The 16,438-nt window shown below is 33.5% G+C and overlaps 2 protein-coding genes across 3 annotated transcripts; one reads left to right on the top strand and one right to left on the bottom strand.

Annotated features, from left to right (window-relative positions):
- The first annotated feature begins 3,359 nt into the window (after nt 1–3,359).
- On the top strand, nt 3,360–9,676 carry POP1 (ribonuclease Ps). Of its 2 annotated transcripts, none has more exons than XM_089720492.1 (12): nt 3,360–3,781; nt 4,070–4,228; nt 4,785–5,302; nt 5,391–5,487; nt 5,746–5,853; nt 5,953–6,183; nt 6,532–6,650; nt 6,725–7,249; nt 7,999–8,107; nt 8,182–8,771; nt 9,089–9,256; nt 9,342–9,481. In XM_089720492.1, exons 3-12 carry the CDS (start codon nt 4,866–4,868, stop codon nt 9,352–9,354), a joined length of 2,397 nt encoding a protein of 798 aa, XP_089576618.1. In that variant the 5' UTR covers nt 3,360–3,781; nt 4,070–4,228; nt 4,785–4,865; the 3' UTR covers nt 9,355–9,481. The 2 variants fall into 2 exon arrangements, with proteins under 2 accessions (XP_089576618.1, XP_089576617.1); XM_089720491.1 differs by having other exon boundaries at nt 3,361–3,781; nt 9,362–9,676.
- Nucleotides 9,677–11,238: 1,562 nt separating this feature from the next.
- On the bottom strand, nt 11,239–14,702 carry LOC105640061 (alpha/beta-Hydrolases superfamily protein). Its single transcript, XM_012224271.4, has 4 exons — nt 13,834–14,702; nt 13,597–13,699; nt 11,879–12,087; nt 11,239–11,718 (listed from the first exon to the last, which is right to left on the bottom strand). Exons 1-4 carry the CDS (start codon nt 14,472–14,474, stop codon nt 11,454–11,456), a joined length of 1,218 nt encoding a protein of 405 aa, XP_012079661.1. The 5' UTR covers nt 14,475–14,702; the 3' UTR covers nt 11,239–11,453.
- Between the last annotated feature and the right edge of the window lie 1,736 nt (nt 14,703–16,438).

The raw sequence follows: 16,438 nt of genomic DNA, 5'->3' as shown, positions 1-16,438 counted from the left end.
AGAGATTGAACAAACTACATCTAAAGGGAAGCTGCCAAGGAAAGGCTTAGTCTATATGAAATGTAGTGTACATGGTGTTATTGGCCACAATAAGAGGCTTCATGGCATTGACAAGAACAACCCTTCACAAAGCAAATCTGTGAGTTAATTTCAAGTTACAATTGCATATTGATTAATTATGACCCTCCTTTAATGATAGCAACCTATTTCTTATCTGCGTCCCATCTATTGTTGTGTTCCAAGCTTCCTTGTTGCACGAAGAGAGAGAAAAGTTAGCAGTTGTAGCTAATGAGGTAAACCTCAAACCTCCCTCTAAGCCCTTAATGCTAGTTATTTTCGAGCAATTTCTGCATTTTGTGAAGGATTTGGAATATTAAATTTTTAGGGTGAAATTTAAGAAAATTTAGGAATTTATTTAAGTTGACTAATATTTTCAGAAACTGAGGTTTCTCACTCGATTGCTACTCATCATTGCCGTGCGAATGATTGATTTCAACTCTACTCAACTATAGTATAGGACACCGTAACGATGACTATTGAAATAGAGTAGAGAAAGGGTCCTTTCTTTCACAAGCTAGTCCGCCTCTTTCTTTGTCTTTTGCCTTTGTCTGGTCCGGTAGAGCTACTAAAGTGAGTAGGAGCCTTCTCCTTTCGCTAGCGACTGAACCAACCTTAGCCAGCATGTTACCAAGCCACCTTTGAGCATTTCTTTTTTTTCTTTCAGTTGCTTAGCGAATCCGCGAAAGCAGTGAGTTAACTGGGCGTAAGGGAATTCTGAGACGGTGGTCCTACGAAGGTTCCCAGCGACTAGAAAAATTTTCATCAGAATGCCAAATTTGTGCATAGATCATGAATATGCAATTGGCTTTGCGAATCGAACTTTGGACTAGTTAATCATTGTTGTAACCTAATTAGGCCTAAAGTGAAAACTAGCCGAAATAAATGTTTGAATGGTCATTCATGGTGCTAGCAGCACATCACTAATATTAGTGCTTTATTGTCATTATGATAAATTACTAATGATGTTTTTTTCCTAATTAAATTAAAATATATTTTTTTATTTTTTAAATATTAGGATTTATAATTGAGTTTTTTTCTGTTTTTCTTTTCAAGGATATCAAGATTCCTAGTAGTTAAATAATGCGATGGCAAAAATATCCCTCTCCTTGACAGATGCCTTAAATAGTTCTGCAACATATTCTGCCAAATCAGTGCCAAACTCATCCACACTTTCATGAATCCTCAACTCTTCTCTATCTTTATGAAACCCGAAAAGAGCCATCCTTTAAAAAAGAAGTTTAGAAACTCAATCATTAAGTTTAAACAAATGCAACATCGCACAAATTTATGGTCAAAAGAAGAAACAAATCACACACTATTTAGCGTCAATACTGAGAGAATCAATGAGGACAGACTGGTAAGTAAACAAATGGGAAGAGAACCTCAAATAGCCAAAGATTTCAAGGTTCAAGGGCACTGAAAGCGAAGAAACATTAAGGATAGAGATCATTATCCCCTTGCAAAGCTCATGACTGAAAATCAGAATAATATTTTTTTTTTTTTCTCTAGGGATAAACAGCAAAGGAAGCAGTGCACACATTCAGTCCTACTTAGCAATATAATAGCAATTCAACTAACTGGTACTGATCATTGTAATTAAAAAAGAAAAAAAAAATTAGATAGAAAACTAACAAAATCACATATACAATAAACAGATTAATTTCTCAGCAAAATTATAAACATATATACCCAAATCACAAAACTGTCTGAAAACTGAAGCCCATTAATATCTTTCAATTTTGTTAGAAAATGAAATCGACTATATAATAAAAGAAAAAGACAAGAAAAAACAAAACAAAACAAAAAAAAGAACCTGTTATATGCATGCAAGACCAGTAACTCCTTGACTGCGGTGTACCCAACTCTTACTCCTTTGCATTTCACAATCTGTAACAACAATTTATAGTTAGATATTGAGTGCTCAAACTAACTAGGACAATATCCATTTTGCTTGGACTTTTAGGTACCAACAATTATAGAATATTTGCTTTCAAAACCAGATTGGCGAGTCACGAATAGCACACCATGCTGATGACCGGGTTTGGAACACCATTTAAGTTTTTACTGTTTTTCTACATGTATTTTGCTTTAAATGTCTTAAGGATTTGTGTGCATGTGAACAGTATGTAGAGCTTTGTTCATAATAAAGTGAAACAGAAAAGAATGACATTTTATCTGTTGGTAAAAGCTTAGAACTCAAACCGTTAACATGCTTATTAGAAACTAAAAACAAAATGCTGCTTTTTTTTATCCATAATATTTTTTATAAGAGTGTGATAGGCTGTATGAATCTTGAATCATTTCTGTCCATTTTGTATGATGTTCTTATTCCCAAAATGCAATATTGTCATCATGGACGGAACTAGAACTTTAAGTTTGGAGGGGCTAAAAGCAATATTGATTTACTATTTTTGATTGATTGATTTATATTTTTTTCTGTATTTGATGTGTTATTTGCTGTTTTAATAATCTAATTTAGTTTGCTTTAAAATGAAAATTTGAAAAATATCAAACTACTGAAAAGAGTTTTCTAGGTTTTATTTTTGGGTGATTGATTTGGTGTTTTGCTCTTATTATTTAATTTTGTTTACTAATATATATGGCTTTACTTTGCGTCCCTAAATTGCATAAAAAATGAGTTTGGAATTTAAGAAGTTTGGTTCTATAAAACTAATATAGTTTGGTTCTTTTGTTATAATTCTTCTACTCTATCCACTTCTATCATGTTGCTTGACAATGGAATTGGAGAACTGTTGTAGTTGCAGTAGACTCATAACTCTTATCATAAATGGATTCAGGACTTGGAGCAGAGGCTGAGCAAAGTAATATGATTAATTGTCGGAGGTTTAGCAAGAATTTATGTTGTAACATTCTTTTCTCTCACTTTCCTAGAAAATGAGTCTCCAATGAGTTATTAGTATGAATTTCATCCATTAGTCTCGCTTTCCCATAATTTTGACGCTGTCCAACAATCTAGCAAGCTCCATCTAGAACTGCTACTATCCAGCATTTGATTATTCATAAAAAATGTTTGGTTATTGTTCAAGTAAATATGGTGTGTCTATTTATTTTATATTTATTCTTCTCTTCAAAACAAAACAGGGGAAAAGGAAGTTGTTGGTTTTTATTAATTATAGGAAAAATAATTATTTCGTCCATGAGGTCCAGTATTTTGTCAAAATATTTGAACCGTCCTGATATTTGCCTTTTTAGTCCTTCCGCTAAAAAAACACGCGTTTTCCATTAATTTTAAAGTAAAAAGACAAGATTAACCTTTGTATACTTCTTTTCCATATCAATCTCTCTTCTCTCTAAAATACTTGCTGCCATCAAACTTTGTCTCGATCACCAAACCAACTCTTTTCCCGTGTTCCGGTCACCGTTCAACCACCTCTAGCATCGGATAACTTGATGTGGGTCCGAAAGCATCATCTCGACGTCCTTTCCTCCATTAGCGCTGAGTTCTAACGAAGATAACCCAACTCTCTCTCGATCGCATCGCAGCACCTACCCATCACCTGCTCCCGATTTCCGATCACCTCTCATCGATCTCAAGCTGACGAAGCCTCCTTTGACCTCTAACTGCCAACGAGATGCTTTCCTCTTCCTTTCTGATGCTGAGAAAGCTGCGAATCGCAACCTTTGTCACTTCACTGCTGTCGTAGTGATAGTCATTAAACTTCGGAGAAGTCAAGCTTTTCTGATGAAGGCTATCAATTAGGTAGGTCTCCAAACATCACTTTCTTCTTCTAGACTTCACCACTTTCTTTTTCTAGGCCTCAGTGACATGGCGTCACATGCTTGACAAAATACCCTATTGAGAATTTATTGAAATCTTGAATTCCCGTTGTTCAGCGAGTGCTGGGTCTTTTGGTCTTTAGCTATGAAGCCAATTTTTTTTGTGAAATCTAGTAGCAGAATGCAATTTGATAGTTGCGATTTTGTTTCCTGATAAACCTGATGATTAATTTTTTGGGAAACTGAGTTTGCATTTTGGTTTGATTTTCAGCTATGAGTTTGAGGTGAATGAGCCAATTCCTTCATGACTAGGTAATGAAGGGTTAACGTGAGAGGGTTGCCTCAAAATGTTCTTATAAAAGTGCAATTGATACGCCAAATAAATCTCTAACATCCGATTGTTCAGACCAATCAGGTTCCAGTGGTGATAGTAAGTTCTCAAAAGGGTTTTATGGTCAAGCTTTTTCACATGGCTATTTTTGTGTTTGCCATTTTTGTGAGCGCTCGAAATAGAGAAAAGTGAGATTAAGAGAAACTGTTAATTAGATAATTTAGGGTAGTTTTGTCTTTTTATAAAAAATTAACGGCATAAAGTGTGTTTTTTTAACGGAAGGACTAAGCAGTAAGCGATAGGCAAATCTCAGGGACAGTTCAAATATTTTGACAAAATACTGGATTACTTAGATAGGTAAATCTCAGGGACGAAATTATTATTTTCCCTTAATTATATGCTGCCTAAAGAAACATGAAAGTTGCATTGAGTTTTTTGAAGTTTTTCCACATAATATTACATATCGTGCTAAATGAGTTTTTGAGTTTAAGATTTTCTTTTTGCAAGTAATTGATTTCTTTTTTACAGTTGCATTTAATATGCCACAGCGAAGTGTGATCTTAATTGCTTGTGACAACTATAAGGAGACATAATTTAGAATGTTGCATTTAGTAGAAAGCCGTCAACTTTATTTCTCACTGGCACGCTTGCATAGGTACGGCAGCCAACTCTAAGCCATCAGCGAACTATCATCACCCCGAAGGCAAGTAAAAGTTGAACTTTAATAAGAGTTACAATGGCCGGTGATAGAAGCAAAAGAAATGATGCTTCAGCAATTCTGCCTCGAAAAATCAATGTGCAGAAATTCGCAGAATCCCGTTCTTCTGCGCTTGAGACTCTTCACTCAATCATCTCGGACCGATTGAACAACGATTTCCGGTCTCGAAGAAACAAGAGAAGAAGAACCACTGCCTATGACAATCTAGTTAAGAAGAAACATAGAAAAAGGAGGAAATTAGTGGATAAAAGCAATGCTGTGGATTTCGAGAAAGTCAAGGAAAGAGTTCCTCCTCGCCGCCTTCGTCGGAGGATGGAACTTAGAAAGAATCCTGAAAGTGGTTTCTCTACTTCAGGGGATGGGACTAAGAGACTGAGGACTCATGTTTGGCATGCGAAAAGGTTCACTATGACAAAGCTGTGGGGTTTTCACCTTCCTCTGGGTTTGCAGGGCAGGTATTTTTGATATTCAAACGCTTCTTGATAAATTTATAAACCTTCTCTTTGTTGTTGACAATAATAATACCGAGTTCTGTGCGTGCAGAGGAAGAGGTTCTAGGGCTTTACTGAGGTGGTACAAGCATGGAGCACTTGTGCATGATGCTAGCTATTATACTGCTGTGCAATTAGAGGGTCCAGAGGCAGGCATCAATTTTTCTCTATAATTAGCAGAGTCTAAATTATGAATTTTTGTTGCTTAATTTACTTATGCATGAAGATAAGAATCCATATCAAGTTAAAGTAAAGGGTTTCCTCATATGTAAAATATATACATCACTTTCTTGGTTTGAAGTGAAAATGGTGCTTTTTTGTTCACATTTATTGAAAGGTTAGTAATGCAAAAGCTCTTTATGCTTATTAGATTTATAGTCTAAACTTCTTATGATTTGTGTCTCTAGGAGTCATTAATGTCAGTACTAAGGATGGTGCTGGAACCTTCTCCATCTACTCATTCTGACGAAGTTACCAATGCTATTCTTTCTGGTGTTACTTATGGGACTGCCATGGTAGTTACTCGCTGCAATTCTTTCTTCTTCCTTTCTGGTTTTTTACCCTTCGAAGAGGGATTATCAAAAATGGATATATAAAATCCCTTCTCTTTTCAGCTTCGTCATGTTGGAGCTAATGTTTCTCAGTTGATAGCTCCTGTGACTTATATGTGGCAACCTTCTCATCTTTGGAATGGAGAAAACCGTGGTAATGAAAATAATTATGATGGAAGCAATAAGCCACTAAGTTCTGAATCTTGTCCTTCCGGTCGCCAGCTTTGGGTGTGGATACATGCTTCAGCTTTTAGCGAGGGATATGACGCTCTGAAATCCGCTTCTCAGAAACAGGTATGTACTTTTTGTTCTTGTAAGAGAATTAAAGCATGGTAATCAATATTGTTTGATTTTGCTGACTCAACATTCCATCCTCACAATTGAGGTTTCAAGAATCATTTTTTTCCTTCCGAAATCATAGCATTTTGCTAAAAGATAGTCGGTTGACCATTATATACATATTCTACTTTTTTGTCTCTTGTGATTTGTTTTAAATTGGTAAATCATGTTACCCAGTGATATAATTTTTGTTTTAAACATTAAGTTTGTAATGGGGATTGAATAATGTAATTCTGTAAAACTACATCCTTTGCTTGCTGTCTTAAAGATGTGATTTTCTTAGTTTTATATCTAATTTTTCAGATGAATGAGAGTGGCATGTTGGTAAATTGTTTCTCGCTTGAAGGTCAACTTGCAAAATTGGAGGTAATGGGATCAGGGGCATTCCAACTTCTTCAAAAGATATTGCATCCTGTTTCTTGGTGAGCTACTTAAGATAATGCTGAATCCTTTGAGTAGAAGTTAACGATGGCTAAAGTTGCTTGCTTGCTTGCAGTGAATCAAATAATTCTTTTCTACTGAAGAAATGTTCTATTGGAGAGGCAAAAGATGAGTCTGAATTTAAGAAGTCCATACTTGAAAACGAAAAGAATATTTCTTCATGTTCAGTTTTATATTTTACAGCCATGGATCCTCGAGTGCTGCCTGAGGAAAAGATGGCTGATGTTCTCGTGGCAGCTCCTACTGTTACAAATTATGTATCAGAAGAGGAACCCAGAAGGGATGTAACTCTACCTGGAAGTTCAGAAAAGAGTAAAGTATTACTTTTGCCTTCATGTTCAAAACCTGAAGGGGACAACAGTTTCTCTGACAAGAGGAATCTGTGGGATGCTAGCTGTAGAATAAGTAACCCATTGGAAGAGAATATTCTTTGCCTGGAAAAACACCGTTTGTATATGGATTCTATTTGCCTTGAGGATCGAAAATCAGAGATAATGAGTGCTTCAACTAAGGTGCAGGGTTCAAGATCTTGTGCTGTTGTGCTTCTTAAAAACAATGATCAAACAGGCTCGTTCATGGGGTAATCCTTTTACTAGATTTAATCTCTTATTCAACATAATATTTTTTACTCAGTGTATTGAATTAAATTAATTGCTGCTATTTTTGCTTTAGTATCTTGACTGCATATGCCTGTTTCCCTTTTTTATGCATGTGTATTCTCACTGAATGCTATTATTTTTTAAATATATGGCTTTGTTGAGCGCTGTGATTATCAAGTTAAGTGATAGCTGTAAATATTCATTCGTATGTTAAGAACCTAATGTTAGATTCCATCTGTCAAACCTTTTTCCATCCTTGCTTAAAATTTGGAAGATAGTAATGGACAAGAAATACATATTCCAAAATCCTTCGTCTCTAACAACCTTCAAATATTGACATTCATTCTTGTGTTGTTCAATTATTACTTGTTTTTAAGAATATGTTTTAAGTTGGCTTTGGCACTTATACTTAATATGGTGAATTTGTCCTGGTAGTTTTTTGATTTGAATATTCATCTATGGACAAATTGCATTTGTATTTATCCTAATGGGAACAGGGAGCTGGAGTCCTTCCCCTTAACCAAAGGCTGATGGGCTTTAGTTGTCAAGTTTTTGTGATGTTCGGCTTTAAATTACACCTGAATGGATGAGATTGGCCTGGCTTGTTTTCTATGAATTCATATGATATCTTATATCTGTGTCATAGAAACATCTTTCAGAGCATGAACTGTATGTCTTCTCTAGCACTTCATGGACGTTTTTTTTTTTTTTTTTTTTTTTTTTTTTTCAGATGGTCAATAATACTCCCCTTATGCTGGGTCAAGGTCTTCTGGATTCCTTTTGTCTCCAAGGGGGCTCATGCCATAGGTCTTAGAGAGAAGCGGTGGATTTCATGTGAAGTATGTGAACTTACAATGGACATTTTTTTTTAAAGAAAAAGGGAACTATTTGTGCTAAAGTTTTCTCCTTGCAGGCCAGGTTACCATTTTTTCCTTCAGATTTTCCTGACTGTAATGCATACTTGTCTTTTATGGCAACTGAAGCTGTTGCTCTACACCAAAAAGCAGAACGGTTATGTCATGCTGTAAGACCCTTGAAACTGCCTATTCCACCCCCATGGGATAGTGTCCGTGTTACTGTTGACAAGATGTGCGTTGCAGGACAAGATGCTTCAGTTTCGACTGCAAAAGATATGATTGATTATAATTTATCATTGAACTCCGGATGCAGGGATAGTTGCACGGCATCATCATTAAGAGTTGATGGTAACTCGTTTGATGGAATTGTTGCAAGGACATCCAGTATACTAACTGATTTCTTGAATGAAATCAACAGTGACAATTTACTATTATTTCCTCAAGTTCCAGAAAGGAAGCTGAGTCTTGTAGAGGTTATGAAAGATGAGAGCAAGTTTGGTCAACTTCATAATGGTATTCAAATTACTTGTGACCGTAAATTATGTTTTGTTAGAGTTCTCCTCCATGCATACAAGGAAGGTGTTTTTGAAGAGGGTGCGGTTGTATGTGCACCTTGCCTCAGTGATGTATCATTATGGACTCTCAGGTGCTCTTCCAAAACTTCTTTCTGTATTAACTTTTTCTTATTACTTGGTTTTAAAATTCGAAGTCTTGTTGATTATTATGAGAATTCTTTTGGATAATTGTTATATTTTCGATGGATCTATAGTTAGCAAAAATAATAGATGAATATTTTGCAAAATTTCAAGGATATTTGTGCAAGTATCTCTTATATTTTTGGGTTCCGAGCCGGGGACTGACAGTGTCTTTCACTATAGAATGGACATTGCCAAGAGCATTTCATTTACAAGGGAAAAAAAATAGTGATTTTGATGTTACTGATGTGGTTGTTGCATGCTTCAGATCGAAAAATAATGAGGCTAGATTTCAAATTCCAGAGTCTTCTGTATGGTCATACTTCAAAGAGCAATCTTCTGGTAAGTGGGAGCTCCAGATTCCAGAAGACTGTCTTGCTAGAGAATCTCATCGATGGCCTATTGGTTTTGTTACAACTGGATTTGTTCGAGGGAGGTTGGTGATGATTCTTATTCTCTTGATACATAGCCACTGTTGTTTTTTTCTTTTTCAATGAATTTGTGATATCTTAAAATCATAGTATATGTTTTTGATCTGCAGCAAGAAGCCAGTGGCAGAGGCCTTATGTGAAATTGTTTTACTTGCTCGTCTTAGGGAAGAGCAATGGAATGAATTGCCTGTGAAACAAAGGAGGAAGGAAATATATGTTCTTGTCAGGAGCTTGAGATCATCAGCATATAGACTCGGTCTTGCATCCATAGCCCTTGAACAACAAGAGGAAGATGTAGAATTCTTGTGATGATTTTTGACATTTATTTATTTGTTAGGAGGTTTTCTTAGTTACAGGTACATTTTGTCAAGTAATTATAATTTTTGTGTGTGCAAAAATATGTTTATCTTCTGTTGTTTTTGTAATCTTCATTGCCTGTATAATTTTGGTGTGGCCTTAGTAATTTTGTTCCTGAAGCAGCAAACTTGGGCTAGCAATTTAGGTGCTCCGCAATAATTTCTAAAATAGAGTGCTATTAACTTTTGGTCAATTCAAAATGAATTAAATAAATATGAATAAATTGAAAATGAAAAATTGCTAAAAACCAATTATCTACAATCAACAGTGGTCTGATTGTTTTTTCTATTTCTCAGAAAAAATGTAGGAAGTGTGATGTCTCGAGTCTTTTTAGTATCACCAATTTGATAAATGTTATTCAAAAAAATGATGGTTATTTTTACTGTACAGTGCAAAACGTTAAATTTAATTTTAAAATATAATTTGTAAATTTAATTTCAAAATGTAATTTGTAGAAAGGATGCATGAATGCATACCATTACTTAACAATAGGTATGATCTTCCATTAAAAAAAAAAAGGCTTTATTACTTAACAATAGGTATGATTTCCCATCAAATAAAATAAAAAAAAAAAAAGCTTGATCTTGTGTCAAATACATAAATTCATTCTTCTATTTATTTTCAATAGAAAAATTTGAGAAAGTTTCAACTTTATTTTGATATATTGAACACTTTAATTTATAAAATTACAAACATTAACACTTCAACTTGATTTATTTAACATCTTAACTTGTAAAATTAAATCAATAATTAATCTTAACATTTATTGGTAGGGATGAGGCTAAATAATTGCCCCCCTCCTATTTTTGTTTTTTTTTTTTTAAAATTCCCTTAACAACATTGTGATTTAAACCTTGGCCTAAGGGAATTTTCAAGACACATTAATCATTTTGCCTCGCTCTTTTTTTTTAATTTTTATAATATTCTTTTAATAAATTCTTATAGTAGCTTGCTCCCTATTTATTGGATAGTTAAAAAAATATAATAATTATTTTTTCAAAAGTTGTATCATTCACTATCAAATCAATATAGTCTAAAAATCAATATAGTCTAAAAATTATTATTGTTAATACGAAGAAGGGTTCAACATTACCAAAAATCTTCAACGATAGATACATAATATCAGTCCGGCAAAAATTAATTTAAAATGATATAAGATTTTTCATGAAAATAATATATGTATCTCTCTTATTTTAAAAGTGAAGGTGCAAAAATAACCCACTTTCATAATCTGAATCGACCGCGCATGCTCTGCAATTTGAATGCATTTAAACAGTCATTCAACGACATTTAAACAGATTGTTAAACGACCAAGTTTAGAAGGAACTAACTGCTTTCAAACGACCGGGCAGAACTATTACGCAGATAATTTGCTAATCGTAAAACAACCAAGATTTATTAGCTGTCTCGAGGCACTATAAGCAAAGGATGATTGGGCTTAACCAGGCCCAATCAGTAATTCTACTTATTTTTTCTTATTGTTTCGTTAAGCATGAAATTAAAATATTTTAGATCTTCAACCCCTATCTCCAATTCTAGTGTCTTCAAAACATTCTTTAACAATGCATTTTCAGGTTGTGCTTTTTATCAGGAAGATGAAGATTGAGATTGTTGTAGATGGCAAGGAAACTAAAGAGTAAAATCAGAAGCGGCTCAAGTCCTTCACAATTCTGATACAATGAAAAATGTATTGAAAGGAAAATACAGAAAAATACAAATGATCTACTACCCTATATATACCCATATGATAAAACTAATATCTATGGTAATGGTATTAGGACTGGAATCTTGATATTATTAAGATAAAAAATTATTTAACCCAAATAATATATGCATTAGCAGATGTCACGTCTGCTTAACGGCCGCAAAACACTCTTTCAAGAAATTATCAAGCACTGATATATATATGTCTGGAAAAGTTCGGTAGTGATCAACATGAGGAGATGACTGAAAATTATACGAAAATACCTTTTTCCCCATCTTCTTCTGGTCCTCAATTAGACACTCTATTGATTGAAATGGAACAACCCTATCACCTGTGCTATATAGATAAAGCTGAGGACAAGAGGGCTGATTCTTTGAGAGGATAGAGAAAATCTTCTGTAACTTCCTGCGATAATTAGAAAAGTACCAATAACAGCCATCTATTAGTTTTCCTTGACAGCCAAGATATGTTCTGGTTGCCATTTCCTGAAGTTAATTAGGTCTCTCTCAAAGGGACTATAAATTTCAAATATAATATTCGATAGAGCAGGCAACAAAATACTTACTGATCAACATCAGGCAACTTCAGTACTACAGAGAATAGCTTCTCCAATATGGATAGCACCATGGATTCTACTGACGGTGGTTCCTTTTCCTGTATGTTAGATTCAATGGATTGACTTCCTAGTACATTCATTTGTTTGGCCTCAGCCAAAGAATTTACTGTAGAGCTGCGTTTCTTCAATAAAGCAGCAGAAAATCCAGCAGCCCATACCTGCCAGTATGTCAAAAAAATTTTCAGGTTAAAAAAAAAGGCTTCAAATTTAATGATCAAAGAAAATTTTTTTTTAAGAAATTAACAATGCATCTTCACCAAATTTTCAGGAGGGAAATTCCTTTCAACTACGGACAATTATATTTAGTCAGGATTTGTCAACGATACTCTAAACCATGATTCCATGACTAGTAAAAGCACTATATGTTATAACAATCACTATATGCTATTACAGTTGAATTTTTTATCATATTACAAGACCAGTACTTCCCAGCTTAATACAACCTTAACTATCAAGAATTTACTAATTCTCTCATCTACCCCAAAAATCTCTTCCCAAAGTACTTTTAAGTCCATTTCTAGCTAGATTCCATAAACTCCCACTTGAGTTCCAAGTCCACTTTCCACTTCATTACAAGAGTAAGACTATTGTCTCAAAAGCAAAGATGTTCATAAATTAAATCAAACATCAGATATCATGGAGTTTTAATATAAGTATACTACAGACTACTATGTTTGTTCAAACTCCCTAATCTTTCAGGCAGGATGTACTCTTACTCGGAGCTCCTTCACAACAGTCCTAGAAAGACATACTCTTTCTTTTGTCAATTCTAGTTCAACGCTTTTGGTTTAAGTTTTCTCCCTCTTTACTTTGCTTAGCGAGTTCGACTAGTTGATTTCTTCCTTCGAACTGGGAAGTTAGACGAGGGAAAGTCAGAAAGAATATAAGAGGACAACCTCTTCCCAACTAACTAAATCAATCATGTCCATGGCTCATAATGCAGGCTAAGGATATCTGAGATAATTGAGCCAGCTGTACATGTATAAATTTTTCCTAGGTCATTAAATTCTAGCTAAAAAAAATTAAGAAACTCATTCAGGAAAAGGATATACTTCATAGTTCATATCAGCATGGTGAGAAAAGAATATATGAAACATCAATTAATTTAGATATGAAAAACAAAGTGGGGTAACAGACAACCAGGAAGGATTAGAATTTAACAAAAGCAAAGAAATGAATGCTTTCATCATGTAGTATAAATCAAAAATAAAGAAAAAAATGCAGAACCAATAAAGTGCCAGATTAGGTGGTTTTTCCTTTTATGAGGATTACTATTTCAAGAAGGTTCTCCGCTTTTTGAATGAGACGTCTCCTTGGACCAAAATATATTTAATGCTAAAAATGGTGTATGCAAATGATTAATTCAAGATCACTAAAATCTGCGAATACATTCCCCCTCACAGAACAAGAGAACCCAGCTTTAGAAATTTCATACCAAAAGGAATTACAGCCCCAGTAACCACTCTACAGAAATTCCATCTTATATATATAAACAACACATGATCAACTGACAGCCCCATTAAGAGACCATAAGAACGATCATAGCCTCATAAAATTTACTAATTAACTCAACCTACTTCACCTAAGTTTTTCAATGCATACAATCTATGTTATTAAATTTATCAGAAAATCATTCAATTCAACAAGTTATAAGCCCACAAACAAACCTTAGGATTGAAAGGCTCACCGCCTCCCGAATCAACAACACATCCTTTGATTTTCTCCTTCAGGTCTTCTCTACCTTGCAGAATGTCAAGAAAGTACCCATACCTGCCAAAAACACAAAAAAATAAAACAAAAATAGAAGGTCAAACCCCAAAAGCCAAATATTATACAAGAGTAAAAGGCAATACTAAACTACTACGATAAGTCAGTCTATATGAATAAATATAAAATAAACCTACACAAACCAACCGGTGTTACTAAAAGTGTGAAAAATCAAACACCGTTCTCTACCATCTTCCTCTCTCTCCGATACCCATGAAATGAGCTCATTTGCCAAAGCAGTAATACGCTTCTCAACTCTCTCCCCTAAATCGAACCAAAGCAACTCTCCCACTCCAATAACGAACGTAACAGCATGAATCCCTCTTGAATTATACCACTCAACATACTTCTTTAGATGTTTCTTCTTCGCTCCAAGCCAACCCAACAAGACTACAGTCACAATTGGGTCTTTAGTACCCGAAGCACCCACATTAGCGTTGATGGCTCTCTCCGGAGCTGGGTTCCAAGTCAAATTACCACCGTATTGATGAGATTTGAAGCTGAGATTAGACTCGACAGTTGGGTTTGATGGCTTTAAGAGATGAGAAGAAGAAAGAGAGAGAAGGAAATTAATAGGGCTCGGATTTGGACTGACGGGCAAGAATGAAGAGTGAATACGAGAAAAGGAAAGGTGGGCGGTTGAAATGAAATGGGTTTGGCGATGGTGATTAGGGGTTACTGACCGATAAAGAATGCGAGGAGACTTGAGAAAAATTATTGATGGATATGCTGATTTAGCGAAGAGTTGGCGATGGAAAATCCTCGCCGGAGCTTCCATGGCGGAAAATATTATTTGAAGAAGTTGATTTCAATTTTAGAAGAGAAAAGGAAATGGGAATATCGAACGACCAATACTTACTACCACCGACGAGGCATGATTCGAACTCAATCCCAACCGTATTTGGAATCGGCGTTTTCAACCAACAGCTTCGATCCGAGTCGCTCTATGCAAGAGCGGAGGCGGAGCTACGTTATGGAGAAAGCGGACATTTGCCCTCTTAGTTTTGTAAACATTACAAAATAGGACCGTTTTTTATTTGCCTTATTCAATTTGCCCCTTAAAAAATAATAGTATTTTCCTCATTTAAGAATAAAATAAAATTTGTCTATTTTTATTTTTGTTTTTTATGAAATATTAAAAGACAAAGTTGAGAATTAAAAATTTTATTTTTTGTTTTATTTATTGTATAGTAAGAGAATATATTCCTAATTAGACCGTATATGTTGTTTTTTGTACGAGTAAAGTTAATTAATTAATAATTATTATTAAATTTTACAAATGTCTACTTTTTATCCCTTTTACTTCTCTTTTTCTTCTTCTTAAATTTTATCATCTTATTTCTTCCGTTTTATCACCTTTACCTCTTCATTTTCTTTCAATTAATAATTTCGGATTGCAAAAAATATTCTTACTAAATTTATAAATCGATAAAAATATTTTTTAACATTTTAAATTTATTGATTTAAAAAAATATAACTTTAATTTGGTTGGTTATATTAATTTTTTATTTAAATTTAAATTTTATTAGTTAAAAATAAAATAAAGTTTAAATAATTTTTATAAAAAATTCTTATTTTCATTTTTATTGTTTATTTTTGTTTTTTCAATGAAATACAATTATCTTTTTTTAATGATTATTCTATTCTTTAGCCGCCAATTGTTTCGATATTGGATATTGGATATTTGATATTCCTTACTATATATTGGAAAATAAAAAATAAAATATGAATAATTTCTAAAAAAATTTTATTTTTAGTAATTTGTTTCATAGATGAAACCATGGATTCAGTTCAGATAAGTAATTTTTTAAGATTTTAACAGTGGTTTGAAAACTTAACTTTTTTTTAATCAGTTGAATTAATTTAATTTTTATAATATTTTATAGAATTATTTATTTTTTGTGGTTGGCATTTTAACACCTTTTGACGTTACATTCTTGTTTGGGCAACAACCTAGTCATTTGTCAACAAATATCTTAACGACCAAGACTTTTACAATGGACTTTTTATACCCATAACCCGACAATAAAAATTAGCAATAAAATTAATATGATTAGAGACAAAATTTTCTCTTGCTAATCATAAATTTTTTTGTAATATAAGGAAAATTTACTTCAAATTATGTAGAGATGATGGGGTCTTTGTTAGATGGGTTGGGTTGAATAGTTATTAAAAAAATTTAACAAGGAATTGCAGACAATAAGATCATTAAAAATAATCTCAAAATTTTTATTTTGATAAGGGTTTAGGATATACAGAAAAATGATCCTCAAAGATAATTATGGTAAAAAGGGAAAATAAATAAAATTTAGTTATATGAACTCGCATGTCTCTTTTGAAACCTTCGACCGATTTATTTATTAAAAGAGCTCAATAAATAAACTTGAACTCCATTTATTAAGCTTAACAAATGAGTATGAATAAGTTTTTTCCGAGTCAAATCTTGCATAGCTCAAGAGCAATTTGGCTTACTTCGAGTTCTAGTATATTTTAATATACTTTAAGGAGATGTTTATTTGTTGAAATTTAATATACTTAGCATTTGACACGCTGACCATGTTTCAATATCAAATTGTTAGCTGGTTAAATGGCGTTTTCAAAATTAATAAGTATAAAAATTTTCAGAGGGGTTTAATAGCAGATCAAAGATAAAATATGTGATGATTATTAAAATAAAAAGTAAAGATTATAGTTTTAATTAACACATTCGATAAAATTTAGGGACTAAATAGCAATTCACCC

Source organism: Jatropha curcas, chromosome 4, assembly GCF_041381405.1.
Source record: "Jatropha curcas cultivar XTBG-Jc1 chromosome 4, XTBG_Jcur_1.0, whole genome shotgun sequence".
In the NCBI taxonomy this organism is placed as follows: Eukaryota; Viridiplantae; Streptophyta; class Magnoliopsida; order Malpighiales; family Euphorbiaceae; genus Jatropha; species Jatropha curcas.
This window is presented reverse-complemented; position numbering and strand designations above follow the sequence as displayed.

Excerpts from the sequence above, each read along its gene's own strand:
- LOC105640061 (XM_012224271.4), bottom strand. The coding sequence starts at position 14,474 with ATGGAAGCTCCGGCGAGGATTTTCCATCGCCAACTCTTCGCTAAATCA. Across the intron at positions 12,088-13,596 it reads GTGAGCCTTTCAATCCTAAG|GTATGGGCTGCTGGATTTTC; the intron begins GTTTGTTTGTGG and ends ACATACTGGCAG. Across the intron at positions 11,719-11,878 it reads AAGTTGCCTGATGTTGATCA|GAAGTTACAGAAGATTTTCT; the intron begins GTAAGTATTTTG and ends TAATTATCGCAG.
- POP1 (XM_089720491.1), top strand. The coding sequence starts at position 4,866 with ATGGCCGGTGATAGAAGCAAAAGAAATGATGCTTCAGCAATTCTGCCT. Across the intron at positions 5,303-5,390 it reads CCTCTGGGTTTGCAGGGCAG|AGGAAGAGGTTCTAGGGCTT; the intron begins GTATTTTTGATA and ends CTGTGCGTGCAG. Across the intron at positions 5,488-5,745 it reads TGCAATTAGAGGGTCCAGAG|GAGTCATTAATGTCAGTACT; the intron begins GCAGGCATCAAT and ends TTGTGTCTCTAG.